Consider the following 21,600-nt stretch of genomic DNA (forward strand, 5'->3'; position numbering starts at 1 on the left):
TTGAGCTGTCCCCAAGCTTTACATACAACCCTATCTTTGTTATCATGTTAAGTGTTGCCCTGCACATCCGGAACCATATGCACATTAGGCTTCGGTACATTAGCATTTTCAGCTTTGTTCTTCTTATTTGGACATGCTCTTGCCATGTGCTCAGTGCTGCCACAAGTAAAGCATTTGCCTTCACGCATATACTGCTCCTCCTTCTCAGCACTAAGACCAAAGTTTGCCGGCTTATAAGGGCGCTTTTTAGCAAACTTATGTTCAGCTTTTGGACCTGATTTGGCTTGGTTTTGGTCCCTTTTAGGTGGCTGTCCATCATTTTGCAGATTTTGGACAGCCCTCTCTTTGCCTTGAAATGAGGGTTTAGCCTTATTGGATCGACTCAATTTGAGTTCCAATTGCTCGGTGGGCTGGCGACTGCGATTAATTGGTGTAAGGTATGACCAGGATACATTTGTAATCCCGCTTTGTACACGGGTTGCAATCCCAATTGAAACCTTCTCTCCCTTTCTACCTCGGTGACATGCATAAATGGAGACACCTCCAAGAGCACTTTCCAAAACTTTTGTACATATGCATTTACCGATTCCCCCTCATTTTGCTTTACCCAATCCCACTTCATTGTTATCTCATTCAATGCATTGGGAGGCAAGAATTGAGCATAGAATCTCTCCTTGAACTCTTCCCATGATCTAACAAGATTCGGTGAGAGCTTCTCCGTGAGCCACCAATGGGCAACAGTGCCTTTCATGAACATGCTTACATGCCGGATCATGGATTTCTGAGTGAAATCTTCATCACTGAAAGCAATATCAAACTGGGCAATAAAAGCAAGTGCCTTTGATGCATCATATTCCCCATGATATGTGTCAAACTTCACAGATTTGTCTCCGGCTTTGAAGTCACGAGACTTTGATGCATGTGTGTGCATCTCAACATGTTTTCCCCCATGTTTGTCCATTGGGACAGCCCCTCTGACTGGCATCATTTTAGGACCAAAAGGTGATGCATAAGGCATAGATACATGTGCCCTGTAAGCATGAGGCATGGCTGGCCCCTCAACATGCATTGATACATTTTCAGCCATAACTTCTCCCTCACGAGCACACTCGAAGGCATGAGTGGCATGAGAGATTTGCGGAATACCTACACCAACAGAACATTGCAGCCCATGTTGCATGTGTTGTGCATGTACATTTTCAGCCGGTAATGGCATTTGACCAACATTTTGACCACTGCCATAAACATTGTATCCTTCACGGGCGACATAAGGTATTCCTGCATGGCGTGAAGTCACTGATTGTTCCTCTCCCATAGCCTGGAGATTTATCCTCTTAGACATAAGTTCTTGTTCGGGCACCAGTGGGGATTCCAAGACATGTGGGATGGTTGCCTTTTCTGCATATGCATCCTCGGTACGAGCCAAGTATGCACGTGCTGCATCCCTCGGTTGCATGTGCAACTCTTGAGCAATCATTGCCATTGCATGATCCATATAAGATTCAGCTTTCTTGGCCTTCAAACGATCATGTACCAATGGATCCTCACGGCGATAGAGATTCAATTCTTCTTGTTGTGCATGGAGAAGAGCCTGCATACGAGTAAGTTCATCCTCCAGGCGTTTCCCGGCATGTACACAAAGGCACAAGTCCCAGCGGCGGAAAGCCAAGTCCTCCAGATATTCCGAGCATAATAACGTCAAGTCCCAAGGGAATATCAAATCCAACTATACAGCATGACACGTGTCAATCACATGCATAGGCACATTCCATAAGCCATGGACACCAATCCAATATGCACATAGTGTGAAAGCAAGAGTGAACCATTCGGGTGGCCAAATGGTGACACCTATGCAGGCGGCCAGGCTGGCAGCTGGCCAGGCTGGCATAGGCGGCCAGGCTGGCAGGCGCCTAGGCCTACGTAGGCAGGCGCCCAGGCCTACGTAGGCAGGCGCCCAGGCTGGCGGACGCCTAGGCCTACGCAGTCAGGCGGCCAAGCCCAGGCGTAGGCTGGCGCAGACCGGCGCAAGCCACCTGAGCGGACGTAAGTCAAATCAGCCTATCACTTGGAATAACGATTTGGATATGGCCTTCAGACTTTTGAAAGATAAAGTCAAGGAAGCGCCTATCTTAGCATTACCCGATCCTAGTCGGCCTTATGTTCTTGAAACTGATGCCAGTGTGACTGCCATCGGGACTGCTTTATTTCAAGATGGTAGACCTGTTGCTTTTGAAAGTAAAAAGCTAGACAACACTCAATCTCGTTGGCCAACCCTTGAGAAGGAGCTTTATGCTGTGATTCACGCTCTCAAGGTTTGGAGACATTATTTATATGGCTCCAAGTTTGTGGTATTGACTGATCATCAGTCAATCAAGTATGTGTGTGATGCGGACGATTTGAGAGGAAGGAAAGCTCGTTGGACTGAGTTAATGCAAGATTTTGATTTTGAGATTCGTTATCGAAAAGGGTCCATGAATAGTGTTGCAGATGCGCTTAGTCGAATTAGAGAGGTGAATACTTTGTCGTTCACCGAGATTTCTACTGACTTATTGTAACACGCGCAAGCTCTGGGAGTCTTCTTTCAGCCCTAAACACTCCTGGAAAACCATCTGATGCAAAAACGCAGATATAGAGAGAGAGTAGAGAGAGAGAGATGTGCTAAAAATTCAGTATATTCATATGGTACAAAAAGGTACCCTAATCTACAGCCATAGGCTGCCTTGAATAAAAGGTGGTAACACACCAAAATCTATCCTAGAACTTGATCCACTCCCTAGTGGAATGAATGATTACAACAAGGAGCACTTGGGCCTTTTTATATGGTTCTTGGACACTTGTTTTACTGGCCGACTACTGGTCGGCCACTCATAAATTCATTAATGCTCTTTAACGCAGCCCCGACTGGATCTCCTCCTTGATCATGATGCGCCTGCTGCTGCCCCTGTTCTCTGGTTCAGCCGACCTGTTCTGTGAGCAACCGACAGCCTGTGTTTGCTTCTAACTCATTGTCAGGACACCTCCTTCATGCCCTCTAGGCCTTGCTCTGAGTCCATACATGTCCACTTCTTTATCTTGTGCTCCAAACCCTGTCTCTATCTGGTTCATACTACTTATCTGGCTGCCTCTTCTGGATTTAGCCCTAAAAATGTCCATGGCATTTATCATGCACATGACATCCCCCTCTGCTAAACTTGATGACGGGCTTCCAACCTGTTCTTGGATGACTGTCATCATCCCATACTTTTTCCCGAAGTCCCTCTGTCATCCATCCATCCCTCGCAACCCTTTTTCTCTGAAAACCCGGCCTGTTCTCCAAACCACTCTGTCTCTGACGAAGATCTATGCATCTGTTTCCTCTATTTCACAATCCATTCCTGCCCTGACTCTGAACACTGTCTTAGTCTTCATTCCTGAGAAATGAGTCTGGCACTCTCACATCACCCTTGGAGGATAAACCTCCCTTGGGACCGTTGCCCGAGAACCTATCTGGCTCACAGGACTACCATCCCCTTTGGCTTTGTGGAACACCACCAACAAACCTCCTGGGAGTTCTTCCCGCTTCTGTGTTCCTTGCCTTGGGCGTCGTATCCGTGTACTTTCCTGTACCTTGGACCTGTACACAATCATATGGGACTGAATCAATGTTTAGCTTTGTTGAGCCTGATGCTCCGATACTAATGTAACACGTGGAAGCTCTGGGAGTCTTCTTTCAGCCCTAAACACTCCTGGAAAACCATCTGATGCAAAAACGCAGATATAGAGAGAGAGTAGAGAGAGAGAGAGAGATGTGCTGGAAATTCAGCATATTCATATGGTACAAAAAGGTACCCTAATCTACAGCCATAGGCTGCCTTGAATAAAAGGTGGTGGCACACCAAAATCTGTCCTAGAACTTGATCCACTCCCTAGTGGAATGAATGATTACAACAAGGAGCACTTGGGCCTTTTCATATGGTTCTTGGACACTTGTTTTACTGGCCGACTGCTGGTCAGCCAGTCATAAATTCATTAATGCTCTTTAACGCAGCCCCGACTGGATCTCCTCCTTGATCATGATGCGCCTGCTGCTGCCCCTGTCCTCTGGTTTAGCCGACCTGTTCTGTGAGCAGCCGACAGCCTATGTTTGCTTCTAACTCATTGTCAGGACACCTCCTTCATGCCCTCTAGGCCTTGCTCTGAATCCATACATGTCCACTTCTGTATCTTGTGCTCCAAACCCTGTCTCTATCTGGTTTATACTACTTAACTGGCTGCCTCTTCTGGATTTAGCCCTAAAAATGTCCATGGCATTTATCATGCACATGACACTTATTTCAGTCATTGAGAGGGCTTTGCAGGACTGATTGTTATTTTGGTCCATTCTGGCAGAAGATCCAAGACGGAAGCTCATTGATTGACCAAGACTCGATGACTGAACAGCCTACCATTCAGGCTGCGGGAGGCCAGTGGATGATTCGGAATGGTTTACTATTCCGTAATGACAAAATTTATGTACCATAGATCCCGGACATTAGGTCCATGATTCTTAAGGAGTGTCACGACGCCCCTTCTGCTGAACACCCTGGGATACACAGGACATTAGCGTTAGCGAAACACACTTTTTATTGGCCAAAGATGAAAGGGTATGTAGAAGATTATGTTCTCACGTATCAAATTTGTCAAGCAAATAAAGCTGAACGCTTTAGACAGGCTCGGTTGTTGCATCCTTTGCAAATCCCAAGTAATAAATGGGAAAGTATTTCCATGGATTTTATTACCGGATTGCCAAGAACACATCAAGGCCACGATTCTATTTGGGTTGTGGTAGATCGCTTGACAAAAATGGCTAGATTTTTACCGACCCGGAAGACTATTATAGCTACGCAATTAGCAAGGCAATTTATCGAGCAATTGTTTAGACTGTACGGGTTACCACAGGACATAATCAATGATAGGGACTCTAAGTTTACGAGTGATTTTTGGAAACTTGTTTTTGAGAAGTTGGAAACAACTTTGAATTTGAATTCCTCAGATCATCCTCAATCTGATGGCCAGACTGAAAGAGTGAATCAGATTTTGGAGGGTATGCTTAGAGCATATGTATCCAAAAGACAGAGTTTGTGGGAGGATTATCTTCCTATGTTAGAATTTGCATATAACAGTACCAAGCATACGAGTACAAGTTTTAGTCCTTTCATGCTTATGTATGGTTTTCAACCTAGATCACCTGTTACAGTGGGTTTCTTAGGACTTCAGCATGATGCAGCATGTAATTTTTTACAAGATATGCAAGAAATGTTACAAGTTGCGAAGGAATCTATTAGAAGTGCTCAAGACCGAGACAGATTTTATTCTAATAGACATCGTTCACCCCCAGAGAGTTCTCTGAAGGAACGATAGTGTATTTGCGAGTTCCGAAAGATTCCGAGACTTTACGGACAGGTCGATCTCCGAAATTATCCCCTAGATACTGTGGACCATTTCGTATTACACGACGGATTGGTTCAGTTGCATATGAATTGGATTTGCCTTCTCATGTGAAAGTTCATCCTGTATTTCATGTCAATAGACTTAAGGAAGTACTGGGTGGAACAGACCAGTTAGTTACTCATCAAGAAATCATAGATGTCGAGGACATGATATTTGTTCCATACGAACCTGAAAGGATTCTTGGATTTCGTGAAAGAAGATTGCGTAATACGCTTATCACGGAATACAAGATCAAGTGGAAAGATCGTGTTGAGGAGGACGCTACATGGAAGACATTGACTACTCTTCAGAGAGTTTACCCTGGCTTTTTAGTGAGCTCTTAGAGGAAGGGGAGTATGTCATGTGCACAGTGTGTATCTACCGTTTTGTGTATCTACCGTGTGCTACACGCACACAAGACTAGCTTCGAGAATTGGGGAAGCCTGGAGCTAGGCATGCTGATTGGCGAGCTGAGTTAGGGATAGACTAACAGGCGGGCACCCAAGTATGGACGGGCAGGCACCCAAGTGTGGACGCCCGATGACCGGCCAAGAGCCTATAAAAGGGTGGCCAAGGTTAGTCATTAGTCATATAGAGTCTCGCGAGATTTGTGAGAGCTCTATGGTCTGGAGCCTGGATCTAGTGCAGACGTGCACCTGCTTTACGCAGCCGAGGCCAGCAGCAGTCTCGAGGCCCGCGAGGGTAGCTTCGTGGCGGTATGGGACGTCGCGAGGTAGAGATTGGTCGGTACGTCAACCTAGTTAGCTCAGCTCGTGGCTCGGTGGGGACAGCCAAGTCTGTGGGCTTGCCCACGGCTGTCATGGTTGGGTGGTGAGTCAGGCCTGCACCTCCTTCTTGTTTATTTGTTTGTTTGTAGGTTTCGAGTCTCGAACCAGGAGCGTTCTACGAGGAGATCCATAGGGGATGTGACAGCAGCCCTCTCTACTCTACCACCTTAGGTACAACAGCACCTTTGTCATCAGAGCCTGCATCACCTCATCTTCCACTGCCACTACCACCTCGGAGTGCTTCTGCATCCACCGACGTGCACCAACCACCACTCGGAGTGCTTTGCCTCACATCGACACGAGCCTTCGTCACCGACTGTGCTTCAGCTCCGACATCATCTCTGCTTCTACACTGGTCTTTCTTCTCATCTGGTCCTTTCGTCCTTTTGCCCTCACATGGTATCAGAGCTATCGTGAGCAAAGGGATTGAAGACCTCGAGAGTACACAGCATGGATCGTCTACCCGCACTCTTGGAGGACCAATTTCTCTCACCAGAAGTTGATTCTCCAAACTCTAATCTAGACCACACAAGAAATGGGACTTCTTACTCGGTGGAGGACCCAGTTGAAGATCTTACTTTGGGAGACAATCAACCCATGTACATCCACTCATCGTCCCCGCCTTTGCCATCACGATCACCCTCTCTAACTTTATCAAATTTTGTTTCCAGAGGGGGATACACTCCTTCTGCCAGTGTGTCAGTGTGGGACCCTAGCATCCATCATCTTCTCTCATGGTCCCCTTTTGGGACTAAGAGGAGGTGTGAGAAAACAATATTTTTCCAAGCCCTAAAAAGGGTATTTTTCTGGGTATTTTATGATTTATTTGGGGGTTTTTGTCTTGGTTGGCAGCCTACACCTTTTAGGCTGACCGACCAGCACCCCCCCCCCCCACCCCCCAAGTATATATAGCCTTGCCTATCATTCATCATGGGTGTACCACTTCATTGTCATATCCGGTACCCTCTGGCCACTACCCGGGACAGCAGCCCACCCTCTGCTACAGGCCACCGTGGGACAGCAGCCCTCCCTGCATTTTACATCTGCTGGTACAGGCCACCTACATCAGGGTGACTTCAGCGTTTCACATCAGGCTTACATCAGCGTTTTCAGCCTGTCATCAACGCTTCCATCTGGGCTGACATCAAAGTTTATCTTCAGCCTTACATCAGTGCTTACATATGGGCTGACATCAGCGTTTATCTTCAGCCTTACATCAGGGCTTACATCAGCACTTACATCAGGGCTCACATCAGTGCTTACATCAACATATCATCTGCGCTTTACCACAGCCCATGGAACAGCAATCCCCTCTACATAGAGCATATCAGCGCTTTGCCTCAGCTCTCACCATCGGGACAATAGCCCACTCTCTACTAGATCATACCATCAGGTCGGCAGCCCACTCTCTGCTTAGCTTCACCATCGACATCACATCAGGTACGCAGCACCCTTGTCACCAAAGCTTGCACCACCACCACCACTCGGGACGGCAGCCCTCTCTGCTCCTCATCTACCACCTTAGGTACAACAGCACCCTTGTCATCAGAGCTTGCATCACCTCATCTTCCGCTGCCACTACCACTACGGAGTGCCTCTGAATCCACCGACATGAGCCTTCGACACCGACCACCACTCGGAGTGCTTTGCCTCACATCAACGCGAGCCTTTGTCACCGACCGTGCTTCATCTCCGACATCATCTCTGATTCTGCACTGGTCTTTCTTCTCATAGTCACCTCACATCGGAGGGCTCTTGTACATATTTGCACTTACCATTATATATAAATTCAGTCACATATTTCATGTTGTGTGGTTTTGCTCTAATCTTTCGTACATTTGGTCCTTTTGTCCTTTTGCCCTCACAGACGTCACATTGAATGACCTATCTTTGCCTACTAGCAACTTGTCCCTGGACTAGTGCTCACAAACTTGCTCAATGCACACTCTAACCCAAAATATATCCCAAAATTTGCACTTCAAAGTACAAATATGTCCACATGCCACCCAAGTGTCATGGGTGACATGACAATAAGTCTTGAATGCGGCCTAGTCATGGGGAGAAAATATATGACTAAAGCCATGTGCATTAGCTTCACTCTAAGCTTTGATACAAAAGTATTCTTCAAACTACTTTGGAGGCCTTGAAAAATCTCAATAAAGCCTTGGTGTTCTCATGAGGAATTTCAACATAACCTTGGATGCAGAAGTTGTTCTCCTTACTAGACTAGTAGATGTGCATCCCTGAACAAAAGAAGTGCCAAATTCAAAGCATAACATTTATTCATGGCTGCATGAAACTCTTATCAAACCACCATGTTTAAGTATTAATCTTGAATTATTTTGTTAATAATCAAACCAATTGTCATCATCATCATCCGCATCCTCATCACCATCACCACCATCATCCCTATGTGCTCAAGAGCATATTCTAGGCACAGGATAGTATGAAGGAAATGACAATGTATGTGTCACATGCGGAAGCTCTGGGAGTCTTCTGTCAGCCCTAAACACCATCTTGGAACATGCTAATGCAAAACACAAGCAAAAGATAGAGAAGAGAGAGAGAGATAGCTGAGTATTCAGTATATTCTATAGTACAAAAAGGTACATACAATCTTAACAGCCATAGGCTGCCTTCTTGAAAAGGTAAAAACCCTATTCTATGACTCAGTCCTGGCTGGACTAAATGTACCACAAGAGCTCAGCCAATCGCTATTTATAAGCCTTGGAAGACCACTTGGACTGGCCGACCTGCTGTCAGCCAAATCCTTGGACAAACACCCCACATATGACAGATAAATCATACTGAAAACTGGCCGACAGCCTCCTGGGCATCTCCCTATTTAGGTAGATGCCCAGGAAGCTATTCTTATTTAGGTAGAGTAACTCACTGGGGGCCTCTCCCTATTTTTTATCTATGTGACTAGGATACTTCTCAAAGAAAAATGGGAAATCATTGTTTGATGTGACATCCATGGTATAAGGTAACCTAGCCTAGGTTTAGTATGCTTCAAGGTTAATCTAGTGCTTCAAAAAAAGATGTTTAGGGACTTACATCTTTTAAAACTTTGGGACCAGGCAAAATACCCTCCCAAAGAGAAATAACAAGCTGGATGCTTTGAAGGTAACCTAGCTTTAAGCAATAATCTAGTGCCTAATGTTAATCTATGTTTAAGGTTAAGGTGTCTAAGGTTAACCAAGAGTAATCTAGTGACTAAGCAAAAAGTTGCAAGGAGCCATACCTGCTCAACCTGAGAGGTCATGATTTGAACAGTGTTCTGCAATTTCTTAGCAATCTGCTGAGTTGGATCTTCAAGAGGCCTTGCAGGTGGTGTTGCTTCTTCTTGTAGGTCCTTGGCCTTCTCTTCTCCATGGGCCTCCAAAAGTCCAATTTCTTCTTCACCATCGTCAACTATGTCTATGGTGTCTAGCAAAAGGTCCTCTTCAAAGTCAAAAACAGCTAGCCTGGCATCCTCTGACCCAACCATGGTTAGATCTCTCCAAGTCCTTCCTTTGATCGATGATCCTAGGGATGATCCTAGGCAGCTACATCTTCAATCCTTGAAAGGTAAAATGTCAGAAACTAGAAGCCAAACCCTACATTAGGTTATTTTGAAGGTTGGGTGTCTTGCCTTTGCCCTTTGACCAACATCATACCAGGTTATCATAAGCCCTAACTCATCATCGTCCTAGAACGGTAAACTACTTTCTTGCCAAGGTAAATGTTTTTAGTCAAACGTTTTGGGCGTCAAAATTAAAAAGTTAAAAATATGGGATTTTATGAGAAAGGTCCTCGTCACGATGGCCTCCCAAAAAAAAAAGATTTAATTAAGAAGAGAAAATGAAATAAAATAAAATCTCTCTCTCTCTCTCTCTCTCTCTCTCTCATCTAAAGAGGTGAATACTTGTATGGAAGGCACCTTTTAGACAATAGCTCTAGCACATTGATCCATGTCATCCTCTCACCTTCCACTAAACTATTGTAAAACAAGTATACAAAGCATAAAATAATTATCATGTTGTAAATGGGCCACACGTGCACAATGTCTCTAAATGTGATCGTAAAAGGGTGAATTGTTTAGTAGGTTTTTGTAAAACAAGTATATTAGATATAATACTATAAAGAGAGAGAGGGAGAGAGAGAGAGAGAGAGAGAAACTTATATTAATGTTTATGGAAGTCCTCGAGGGTATATGAGAGCATAAATAATACAAAGGTACCATGGATATACTGAGCCATGGAAGAATTGAAAAGGAAAATAAGAAAATGGAAAAAACACCAATGGATGTATATATCCAGATTGCATATGATTATCTTATGATGATCCCTCCTCAATCATACCAACCTTTGGGCAGAAAGAGGGTCAATCCTCTATGATGGGAGCATGTCATGATGTCAGCAAAGAACCTCCTCAATCTATCTATGTGGTGTTGAAGGGTCTTAATGCTTGGGTCCAGGGCGTGTGGCTCATAGAATGGATCGAGTTATCTCACTAAGAACTCCTCAGGGATTCGAAGCTAGAACACAGGTATGGATTGTGGGCTATGATACTAGAGCAAAGGCATTGGTATTGGTGATGGACTTTGATGTGATGCATGTACCACAAAGAAATCTATGATGGCTCTCTAGGAGGGTCTCTGGGAGCATGTCCAGGATGGGGTTGTCTCTCAGAGTCAGTAATCCACCTTTCATTTTATCAAAGGTAATCTAGTAAAGTAACTACTTTATTTCTTTCTTGAGTAGTATAATTTAGTATATGTTTCTTTCTTTCTTAAATAGTATAATTTAGTATTTGTTGGCCTAAGTTGCCAAGGTAAATGTTTTTAGTTTTTGTTGGCCTACCTTGCCAAGGTAAATGTTTTTAGTTTTTTGTTGGCCTACCTTGCCAAGGTAAATGTTTTTAGTTTTTGTTGGCCTACCTTGCCAAGGTAATGTTTTTTAATCGAACATTTTGGGCGTCAAAATTAAGTCTTTCAAAAAATTGTGGGATTTTTTCTGCTCTTTAGAGAAGGGTTCATTTTCATCTTTAAGGTAAAAAGCAAGAAGATAAAAATGGAATAAAATTAAATCCACCTCTCTCTCTCTCTCTCTCTCTCTCACACACATGTGTGTGAACCTAAAGAGGTGAATAGTTTATTTGTATTCTCTCTCACACACACACACACGCACACACACACACACACACACACGTGTGAACCTAAAGAGGTGAATAGTTTATTTGTATTTATGAAAGGTGTAGGTGCATTTTTAACAATAGCTCCACCACATAGATCCGATACATCCTCTCAACCTATTGATAATCTCTTCTACCTTCCACTGAACTATTTGTAAAACAACTATACTAAACATAAAATTATTGTTAAATTACAAAAGGGTCATACGCACACAATATCTCTACATGTGATCATGAAATGGTGAATAGTATAATAGGTATTTTGTAAAACAAGTACATTAAATATAAAGTCAATATCATACTATAAAAAGGGGGGAGAGAGAGAGAGAGAGAAACAGAGAGAGAGAGAGAGAGAGAGAGAGAGAGAGAGAGAGAGAGTTATATTAACATCTATGGAAGACTCCAAGGGTCTATGAGGCCATAAGTACTACAATGGTAACATAGATATACTAATCCATGGAAAATTTCAAAAGGAAGTAAGAAACACCAATGTGTGTATACATTCAGATAGCATATGATTATCCTATGATGATCCCTCACCACCAATCTTAGGGCAAAAAGAAGTTCAAGCCTTTGTGATGGGAGCATGTCATGGATCTTTGATTGGGGCATGTCAAGTTAGTGGAGAACCTCCTTACTCTTTCTCTATGATGTTGGAGGAGCATGATGTTTTAGGTAAGGGGGCATCTGGCTCGTAGAATGGATCAAGCCCTCTTGCTAGGAACTCCTCTAAGGCGTAGAGCAACAGTGCAAGTAAAAATGGCGGTATTTGATGTCAAAACAAAGGCATTGGTACGGGTGATTAACTCTAATGTGGATATGTGTACCACAAAGAAATCTATTACGGGTCTCAAGGAGGTATCCTATCGAGAATAGGCATGTTTCTTAGTGTGATGCCTCAATATGCTCAACGCTACATCCCTATGTCTTCTAGGCTCCATCAAGTACATACCTAGGCATCTCTGATCCTTATACTATCACTCATGTGAGTGGCTAGAGTCCCTCTCAGAAAAGGCAATGGAATATCCTCGTATCTCGATAGCTAACCATATAATAGTTCTTGTCATCTACCACTTCTCTACCGCTCTTGTGGTGGATACTCTACATATGCTCTCCTCTTTATGAGATATTATCGGCTCCCACAAGAGGAGATATATATACATACTCTCCTCCTGGGGGATATCATTGACTCCCACAAGAGGAGATTATATACATACTCTCCTCCTACGGGATATCCTTAGCTCTACTAGTCTCTGTTAAGAATCCTAATATGGGATTGATCATGGTGGTAGACAAAATATTAAGGTGGGTTGAACCACACCAAGAAAGCCATTGCTAGATAGAGAGAGAGAATAGCACACTCAACAATACTCTATGTTAGATTAAATACACCAAAATATCCTTTATGACATTAGGGAACAAGAGAGAGAATAGCACACTCAACAATACTCTATGTTAGATTGAATACACCAAAATACTCTATGTTAAATACACCAAAATATCCTTTATGACATTAGGGAACAAGGGACTAAGGTTCCTAATCATTTTATCCATGTAAAAGTACCAGTAGATGAGTTAAAAATCAAAACCCATGAGTTATGTAGAGGTGGAGAGATTCTATGCTTTATGAAAGAGGTTTAGGAGAAGATGTAGGAGATGCTCCCTAGGTTCATGCCCATGAGTTCCTTCAGTGAATCAATGTATCCATGATGCCTATTTAAGAGGCAACTCAGATAATACAAAGTGTGCAGGATTATACTAATCACACCTATGCTTATGTTAATCCATTTCTTAATCTCCTTAGCTTACGGTTTTTCATTATGCTTCACAATGATGCTTGTTGATCATTATGAGCCCCCATGATTTCTTCAATTGGTATCAGAGCAATCAAGGTTATGTGATTATTCCTGCATTATGTTTATCATTATCGTAATTAGTTATAATCACTAGTATAATCATGTTTTATATAGTATTTCCTCTCTCTCTGTCAGACCTATATGTAGTGGAGGCTTGATTACTCCCACTACACACAATCATTAGAAGAATCTCTTGTCCGCCACTATTCCTAACTCGAAGGCACTTAGGCAAACCAGAGTAATTGAAGAAAGTCGATGCCATTCGCCAGAGTGGGAAGCTATGTATCTTCTACAATCAGATTCAGATGAAAACAAAAAATTGGTGCCTATACAAAGTATTGGTTTAATTCCAGGTGGCCTTGGGGGTTTAGGCACACAGTGAACACGTCTATGTGGTTTGTTTCCATTCAGCGCGCCAAGAGTTGTTGTACTAGCTTTGCACAGTCAGGGAGTTGTTTTGGTAAACTTTAGTTTAAACCTTGTGTTGCAAGTGTTTTAAGTATGGTTCTATGGGGTCAAACCAATATTAATACATAGCTTCTCAACACTCTTGACGCATTACAACTCCCTCCAAGCCTAACTCCAAAGTGGCCCTGTTTTTTGGTTTATAACATAGGGTTAAGCTTCCCTAAATCAGTGATGATTAAGCATCCCTAATCCAAGTCTTTCTTTACAATTGGTTGTTCATTCATGCCAATGGGAAGTTGTTATAAACTTCTATCACTCATATCATGGTTTCTCATTAGTATTGGAAGCTCATTGCTCTCATTAGAAGTTCATTTCTCATTAGTATTGGAAGATCATATTCACTCTTCTTTTGAATCTTCATAATGCCAAGCTCAAGTGTATCTAATAGAAACTACATTGAAAAGATGATACAAAGATAAAAACAAAGCCACACTACTATGTTTATGCAAGGGCTATGGGTCTAAGTGAATTTTTGAGCAACAACATGCATATGTATGTAGAGGGTGAATTCTAGATTGTCTTGCCATTAAAATATGTAAAGGGACTAGACACTGCTTTTTGGTTATTCATCCCAAAGGTAAGACCTTCCCTATAATGGCTTATTCAATGAAGATAGATAAGTTTGAAGGCCAGAATTTCCACACTTGGTAAACTAAAGTTAATTTTACTTTAATGAAAAAAGGATCGTGGAATGTTGCAAATGGTAAAGATAAGAAACCAAGCACGAGAGGGATGTAGAGGCTACATGGCTAACCAAAGATGAAAAAGCACTTGCCATTATAGCCTTAGAATTAAGTGATAATCTCATCCACCATACCGATGCGAAAGACACCTCAAATGAAGCTTAGGAGAACAATTGATGTACTGTTTAGAGCACAAGCCAAGAACTTCAAAATCTCTCTTCTTATAAAGTTCTTTGAATTGAAAATGAATGTGGGGGATTCTCTTCCCACTTATCTAAACTATATGAAGAGAATTCTAATCCAACTTGCAGGAATCAACAAACACATTAAAGATGATGAAGTTACTGCAATGCTTCTAAAGAGTCTACCACAAGATGAGTATGGTAACATTGACATTTACCAACCTCCCTTCTCCTTCACTACTGGATGTAGAGGCTTCTCTACTCGTAGAAGAGAAGAAGATCAAGCAAAGGCAAGGTTGTATTTACAAGAAGGACGCTTACTTTAACCAAGGAGGCTTACTTTAACCAAGGAGGCTACAAGAAACATGGATCAAAGACATCCTTCAAAGGATCTTTTCAGAGAAAGGAATTTTCTAAGAAGTCTTATAACTTTTGCGGGAAAACTAACCATGAAGGAAAGGACTGTTTTTCAAGGAAAAAGGCTCAAAAAGCCCTACCTATAGAGGAAGCAGATCCAAGTGGAGATGAACCAAAAGAAGAATTAGGAGCCTCACATGAGGCCAACTATTTTGAAGAGAGCTTGGCTCTCTAGACAAAAGAGAACCTACCCTTTTACAGTTGTAAACATAACTAGGGTCTAGCATCTAGCATCATAAATGGCATTGTAAACCTAACTGGAGTAAGACCGACGGGCACCAGCATGGTTATCATACCCATCATTGTAAAGAGTAACTAGGACTAGCATTGTCATCAACTTCAGTCATGGATATTTTATTGGGGGGGATGACACCAAAATGGCCTTTATGACATTAGGGAACAAGGAACTAAGGTTCATAATCATTTATCCATGTAAAAGCACGAGTAGATGAGTTAAAAATTAGAACCCATGAGTTATGGAGAGGTGGAGAGATTCTAGGTTTTATGGAGGAGGTTTAGGAGAAGATGTAGGAGATGCTCCCTAGGTTCATGCCCACGAGTTCCTTCAGTGAATCAATGTATCCATGATGCCTATTTAAGAGGTAACTCAGTTAATACAAAGTGTGCATGATTATACTAATCACACCTATGCTTATGTTAATCCATGTCTTAATCTCCTTAGCTTAAGTTTTTCATTATGCTTCACAATGATGCTTCTTAATCATTATGAGCCTCCATAATTCCTTCACTCTATTGCATATGTTATGAATCATACAATGAAAGGCTACTAATATAGATAGCCTCTAGCCCAATCTCCTTTACACATCATCATGCCATGCAGCAACTCCTTTTCCAAATTCTTTTATGTGGCTCTCACCATTTACACAATATCTTATGTGGAATTCTTATCTTTCCACAATATCTTACACCTCTAGGGTGCGTTCACACACTCAACCAAATAACCCAAGCTTTATTTTACATTGCACATTTTAACACCCCTCCTCAATGTAAAATTAGATATGTGAACTAACTCTCTCTCCAACCAATTTAACCAACTCACCTCTCACCTCCAATAATTTTGCATTGCCAATCTCAACACTCCCCCTCAATACAAATTAATTAGAGTGTTCAACAAGTGTATGTGCGTGTGTCTAGCCAACCTAGACACCTCAAGTCCGTTTTGAGAACCATTTTGCTCGGTGGAGCCACCCAAGTGCTTTTTGGACACCCGTGTGTCTAGGAGAAGGAACCAACCCATCAGGTGCATCACCCATGCTTGCACAACTTAATGCATACCACAAATACATCTGTTTTGAGCTCCCTAGCTCGGGCAAGGTACCCTCATAATTTGCGTGAGAAAAAGATACAATCAATTTTATGCGATAGCGTAAAAGCAGAGCACCCATCTCAAATGTGAAAATTTAAAATCCATTTTGTGTGTCATAATTCAAGGGCAGGGCACCCAACAAAAAAAATATATATATATATATAGAGGTTTTTCATAAGCCGAGAAACATGTCCATGTGCACTTAATCTTTTCCTAAACCATGTGGAATACATTATCTTCACGGTGCTTGATGATATCCACCACACGATCCTACTTATGGATTGCTACGAGGAATCTCAGCTCTCTCTTCTCGATTTCAAAATCAAAGTTCCTTCTCTCTAGGGATGGCATCCATGATCTTTGATTCAGGTTCCTTTCATGCACAGTAAGATGTGCTTGTGAAGTGCAAAGCCCTTGTGATTAATACACATGTCATGCATGGCTAGGGATGAAGATGTACTTGTGTGTTACTTGTGTGTAATCCTCCATGTGATGACTCCAACTCTCTGCTTTCGTCAACTCCATATGATGACTCCAACTCTTTGCTTTCGTTGACTCCAACTCTCTGATTTCATCAACTCCATATGATGACTCTAACTCTCTTTCTTTGTCGACTCTTAGTTTTTATTTCTTTGATATTTACCTTTCATCCCGATTTTGAGGAGTCAAGGTCATGAAGCTTTTGTGGCACCCCTCTTTAAGTTGATGTTAACCACTTATCCCACCTCACGTTTCTTGTATTCATCCAAGGGAACTTTTTCCCATGAGGTTTTTCTCCTTGGGTAGCCCACATTGCGCTCATTTGTGTGCACACATGGCACATAATTTGTATTACTTTGTGCACATATTTTGGATGGTTTAGGGGTGATGGGTATGCCCACACCCTATTGGTTGTAATATGTGGGATCATTCTATGCTTGCCATGTGGCAAGGAGATGAGCCTCATTTTCACATATAAAGAAGTATAGGGTGAGGGGCAAGACATTCCTTGTTTCCTTGTGCATTGAGAGGGCGCCTATCTACGTGCGAGATGAGATGTATCTTTTGAACGTTATAACAAATCGGGTGAGAGAATTGGAGTTTGTCCTTGTTTTGTCATAGAATTTCTATTTATCCCATTTATGTTATTTCATCATTCTCTTGTTACCTTATCCCTTTTCAAGTTCATTCTTGTTACCTTATCTTCTTGTCATATTCATTTAGTTACCCTTACCCCCCCCCTCTCTCTCTCTCTCTCCTCTCCTACTTCCCCCCTTGAGTGCCAGAGTGGCACTAGTGGTTGGGTGGTTGCCTTCTATGCATCTTCCATTGATGCATGGACCCCTGGAGTGCTGGTCCATGCATCTTCCATTGATGCATGGACCCCTGGAGTGCTGGTCGGCTATGCCTTAACATTGGTTTCGTTTTGCTAGGACATGTTCGCACAAGAAGAAAACACACTTAAAGATGGGACTAACAATTACAACAATGCTTGGTAAGGAGCAAAGATGAGATGGCTTGGGAGCCAGGATATACACAACAAATTGTCCAAGGAGGTCAACTATGAGTTGATCCTGTTGTTCAGTCTTCTTTACCCTTGCCTCCAACTTGGTAATAAGTTGCTCCTACTGCTACATAATTTTATCTTTGTTGTCTACTTTCTGCTTGTAAAAGATTTCTGCAGTTTCCACTAAGGATTTCATTAACCTCTATAGCTTTTTACCTAGATCCTCCTGTGAATCCTCGCTTTCCAATCCAAATAGAGTTACCACCTCTTCTTGAATCCTATCCACCTCAGGATCTTCACTGTTTTCACTAGTCAGCCTCTTCCAAGGTCATGTAGATCTCTTTATTTGGGGTACATAGAGCACATCTGACAGTTTCTTCTCTTCACCTGTAGCTACCACAAAAGATATGGTTCTAGACCCTTCGGCTAGACATTTAGCATTATTCCCAATAACAACATTGATGGGTTCATGTAGAGGCTTCCATGAACTATACCAGCCCTTCTTTTACTGGTCATGTGTGAGGATGCTCCATTATCCAAAATTCATAAATCATCAACAAGCCTAAGCAAATGAACATACCTCTTCAATGGTGACCCAAATATCAAGCTCGGTCTCGACATTGTTGAGACTGACTCCTTTCCCTTCCATGAAGACTTGAGGGTGCTGTTCTTCTCTCATCAGCCTACTTCTTTCTACAGTCTTTGACAATGTGACCCTTCTTGTCACAATAATAGTAGCTCCCTTGAAACTTCTTCTTCTTTGGCTTCTTCTTCTTCTTCTCATCAGAAGATGGCGTGCCTTTGCCTTTAGCATTGGCCAAAAATGTAGTGTCACCACCATCACAGGTCTTTAGTGTCAGGATGCTCCATTATCCAAAATTCATAAATCATCAACAAGCCTAAGCAAATGAACATACCTCTTCAATGGTGACCCAAATATCAAGCTCGGTCTCGACATTGTTGAGACTGACTCCTTTCCCTTCCATGAAGACTTGAGGGTGCTGTTCTTCTCTCATCAGCCTACTTCTTTTACTGGTCATGTGTCAGGATGCTCCATTATCCAAAATTCATAAATCATCAACAAGCCTAAGCAAATGAACATACCTCTTCAATGGTGACCCGAATATCAAGCTCGGTCTCGACATTGTTGAGACTGACTCCTTTCCCTTCCATGAAGACTTGAGGGTGCTGTTCTTCTCTCATCAGCCTACTTCTTTCTACAGTCTTTGACAACGTGACCCTTCTTGTCACAATAATAGTAGCTCCCTTGAAACTTCTTCTTCTTTGGCTTCTTCTTCTTCTTCTCATCAGAAGATGGCGTGCCTTTGCCTTTAGCATTGGCCAAAAATGTAGTGTCACCACCATCACAGGTCTTTAGTCACATCTCCTCCTCAAGTAACATAGCACTAAATTCTTCAAATGATAAAGGTGGTACTCTAACCTGAGTGTTTAGTGACGTAGCCAAGCCATCATACTTTTGTGGAAGAATTTGGATGCACCTTTGGGCCAACTCCTCACTATTGTGTGTAATCCCTACAACAGCCATTTGATTTCATAGATTTTTGATCCGTGAGATAAATGCTTCAGCAGCTTCTCCTTCAGCAAAATTTTCAGCACTAAGTTGATTCTCTAGGTTCTGAATGTTGGTCTGATTTCAAGTCTCATACTAATTTCTCAGTATGATCCAAGCCTCTACAGCCTTGGTAATATATTGAATCAGAGCGAGAACAGAATCACTTACATTGGTGACGATGGCACAAAGTGCATCAGCATTGCACCTTCTCCATGCCTGAAGAAGTGTAGCATCTCACGGCGGAAGCATGTTTGCAGGGTTATAGTTGAATTTTCAGCAATGTGATGGGCTATGGTGGATCAAATGCAAGAATCAACATGATTAGCAAGCAATTAGAAAGTGAGTAAAGCAAGATTAGTACACAATTAATCTAATAGCATAATGTAAGCATGGATACTCAAAAAAGCAAATTCTCATTAGGCCAATGCCTCAATTTATAGCTTTTACATCCACAAGGTGCCAAGCACCCATTCCCCACTGATTTCTCCTTGATTTGTGCCACCTCCCCTACATCTGGGGGGCACCTTTTCCTAGAATCTTTCCACACCTCTATATTCACTCATGCTACCCTTGATTCTCTCATCCAGTAGATTCTTCTCACCTTTTCACTGCTACCCACTCAATTATGGACTCCCTTTTACAATCTCTAGGTAAGGGCTTGTTCCCACACACACCCATTCACTTGCATATTTCAACACCTCCCCTCAAGTGAATAATTCTAGCACACCTGAACCCTATACCAAGTTTCCCTCTTACTTGGTAGCCCGCAACCAATGCCTCAAGTCCCTAACTCATAGTCCTTGACACTCTCTCTCTATTTGTCCAAGGCTAATACAAAGTGCCCGCAACTTTGACTAAAATGCTCACACATATATCTAGCACATGGCCTACATCATCGGTGGCTTAGAGGTGGTTTTACTCTATTGGGGCAGGTTACATTGGGTTGTGGGGTTTCTCTCTTTCTCTCTCAGAGAAGATGTTTTGACTCCTCTACCTTAGGAGTCTCCATGAAGTTTACCAATGCCAATCCTTCTTCATTTGGTTTGCTGGCAGGACTCTAGCCATGTGTCCTGACTTCCCACAGTTGTGGCAAGTGAAGGTCCTTCCTCCTCCCCTGCCTCTTCCTCGTCCTTGTCCTCGTACGAGGCCTCCTCAGGTGTAGAGTGCTTTCTCCTCTCCAGTTGTTGAGTCCAATCCTTTCTTCTCTTTGACCTTATTCTCTTGCTCTAGTAGAGCTCCTTCTGTCTCATGCAACTTCAAATCTGGTACATTCTTTAAGGTTTCCACAATGTTCTCATACTCTTCCTTGTCCACACTCTTTAGAAGCACTGCTAGTGCCTTGTCATCTTCTACTTTCTTCCCAATGGGCTGCAAGTTATTGTTTGATGCTTTTGTATTTGTTCAAGTGTGTGGTTAGAGGTTCACTTTCCTTCATGTCAAGTTTGTAGAATTGCATTAGTAGATTTATCTTTGAATTCTTTTCTTGAGTGCCAAATAATTTGTTAAGTTCATCCCATGCATCTTTAGCTTGTTGTATCCCCGCAATGTGGTGAATGATTTCATTATTTAAGCTAAGTGCAATGAGTTCTAATGCTTTCTCATTTCTTCTCTTCCACTCATCCTTCCCATGCTCCTCTGGACATTCATCTCTTCCCTCAACTAGCCCTCATTTCTTCCTCATGAGCAAATACATGGTTTTTATTTGCCATGTATGGAATTGCTCCCCGTTGAATTTAGCTACTTCTTGTGTAATTCTCATGATAATGTGAAGGGGATCTAGCTCGACTCTGATACCAAGTTGAATTTTCAGCAATGTGATGGGCTATGGTGGATCAAATGCAAGAATCAACATGATTAGCAAGTAATTAGAAAGTGATTAAAGTAAGATTAGTGCACAATTAATCTAATAGCATAATGTAGGCATGGATACTCAAAAATTAAAAAAATTTCATTAGGCCAATGCCTCAATTTTATAGCTTTTACATCCACAAGGTGCCAAGCACCCACTCCCCCCATTGATTTCTCCTTGATTTGTGTCACCTCTCCTACATTTGGGGGGCACCTTTTCCTAGAATCTTTCCACACCCCTATATTCACTCATGCTACCCTTGATTCTCTCATCCAGTAGATTCTTCTCACCTTTTCACTGCTACCCACTCAATTACAGATTCCCTTTTACAATCTCTAGCTAAGGGCT

The 21,600-nt window shown here is 42.4% G+C and overlaps 1 protein-coding gene across 4 annotated transcripts in view; it reads right to left on the bottom strand.

Annotated features, from left to right (window-relative positions):
* Positions 1-9,937, bottom strand: part of LOC147605289 (transcription factor GTE6-like) — a 36,977-nt gene extending 27,040 nt beyond the window's left edge. For 2 of the 4 annotated variants that reach the window (XM_086793830.1, XM_086793829.1), the window contains exon 1: positions 9,481-9,937. In XM_086793830.1, the coding sequence (XP_086649956.1) occupies positions 9,481-9,726 (246 nt within the window). In that variant the 5' untranslated portion in view covers positions 9,727-9,937. The remainder of the gene's footprint in view (positions 1-9,480) is intronic. The other 2 variants (XM_086793834.1, XM_086793831.1) reach the window with 1 other exon arrangement.
* Positions 9,938-21,600: the final 11,663 nt, after the last annotated feature.

The sequence above is a fragment of the Cibotium barometz genome, chromosome 60 (genome assembly GCF_041138505.1).
Source record: "Cibotium barometz isolate CiBa-2024 chromosome 60, ASM4113850v1, whole genome shotgun sequence".
Lineage (NCBI taxonomy): Eukaryota > Viridiplantae > Streptophyta > Polypodiopsida > Cyatheales > Cibotiaceae > Cibotium > Cibotium barometz.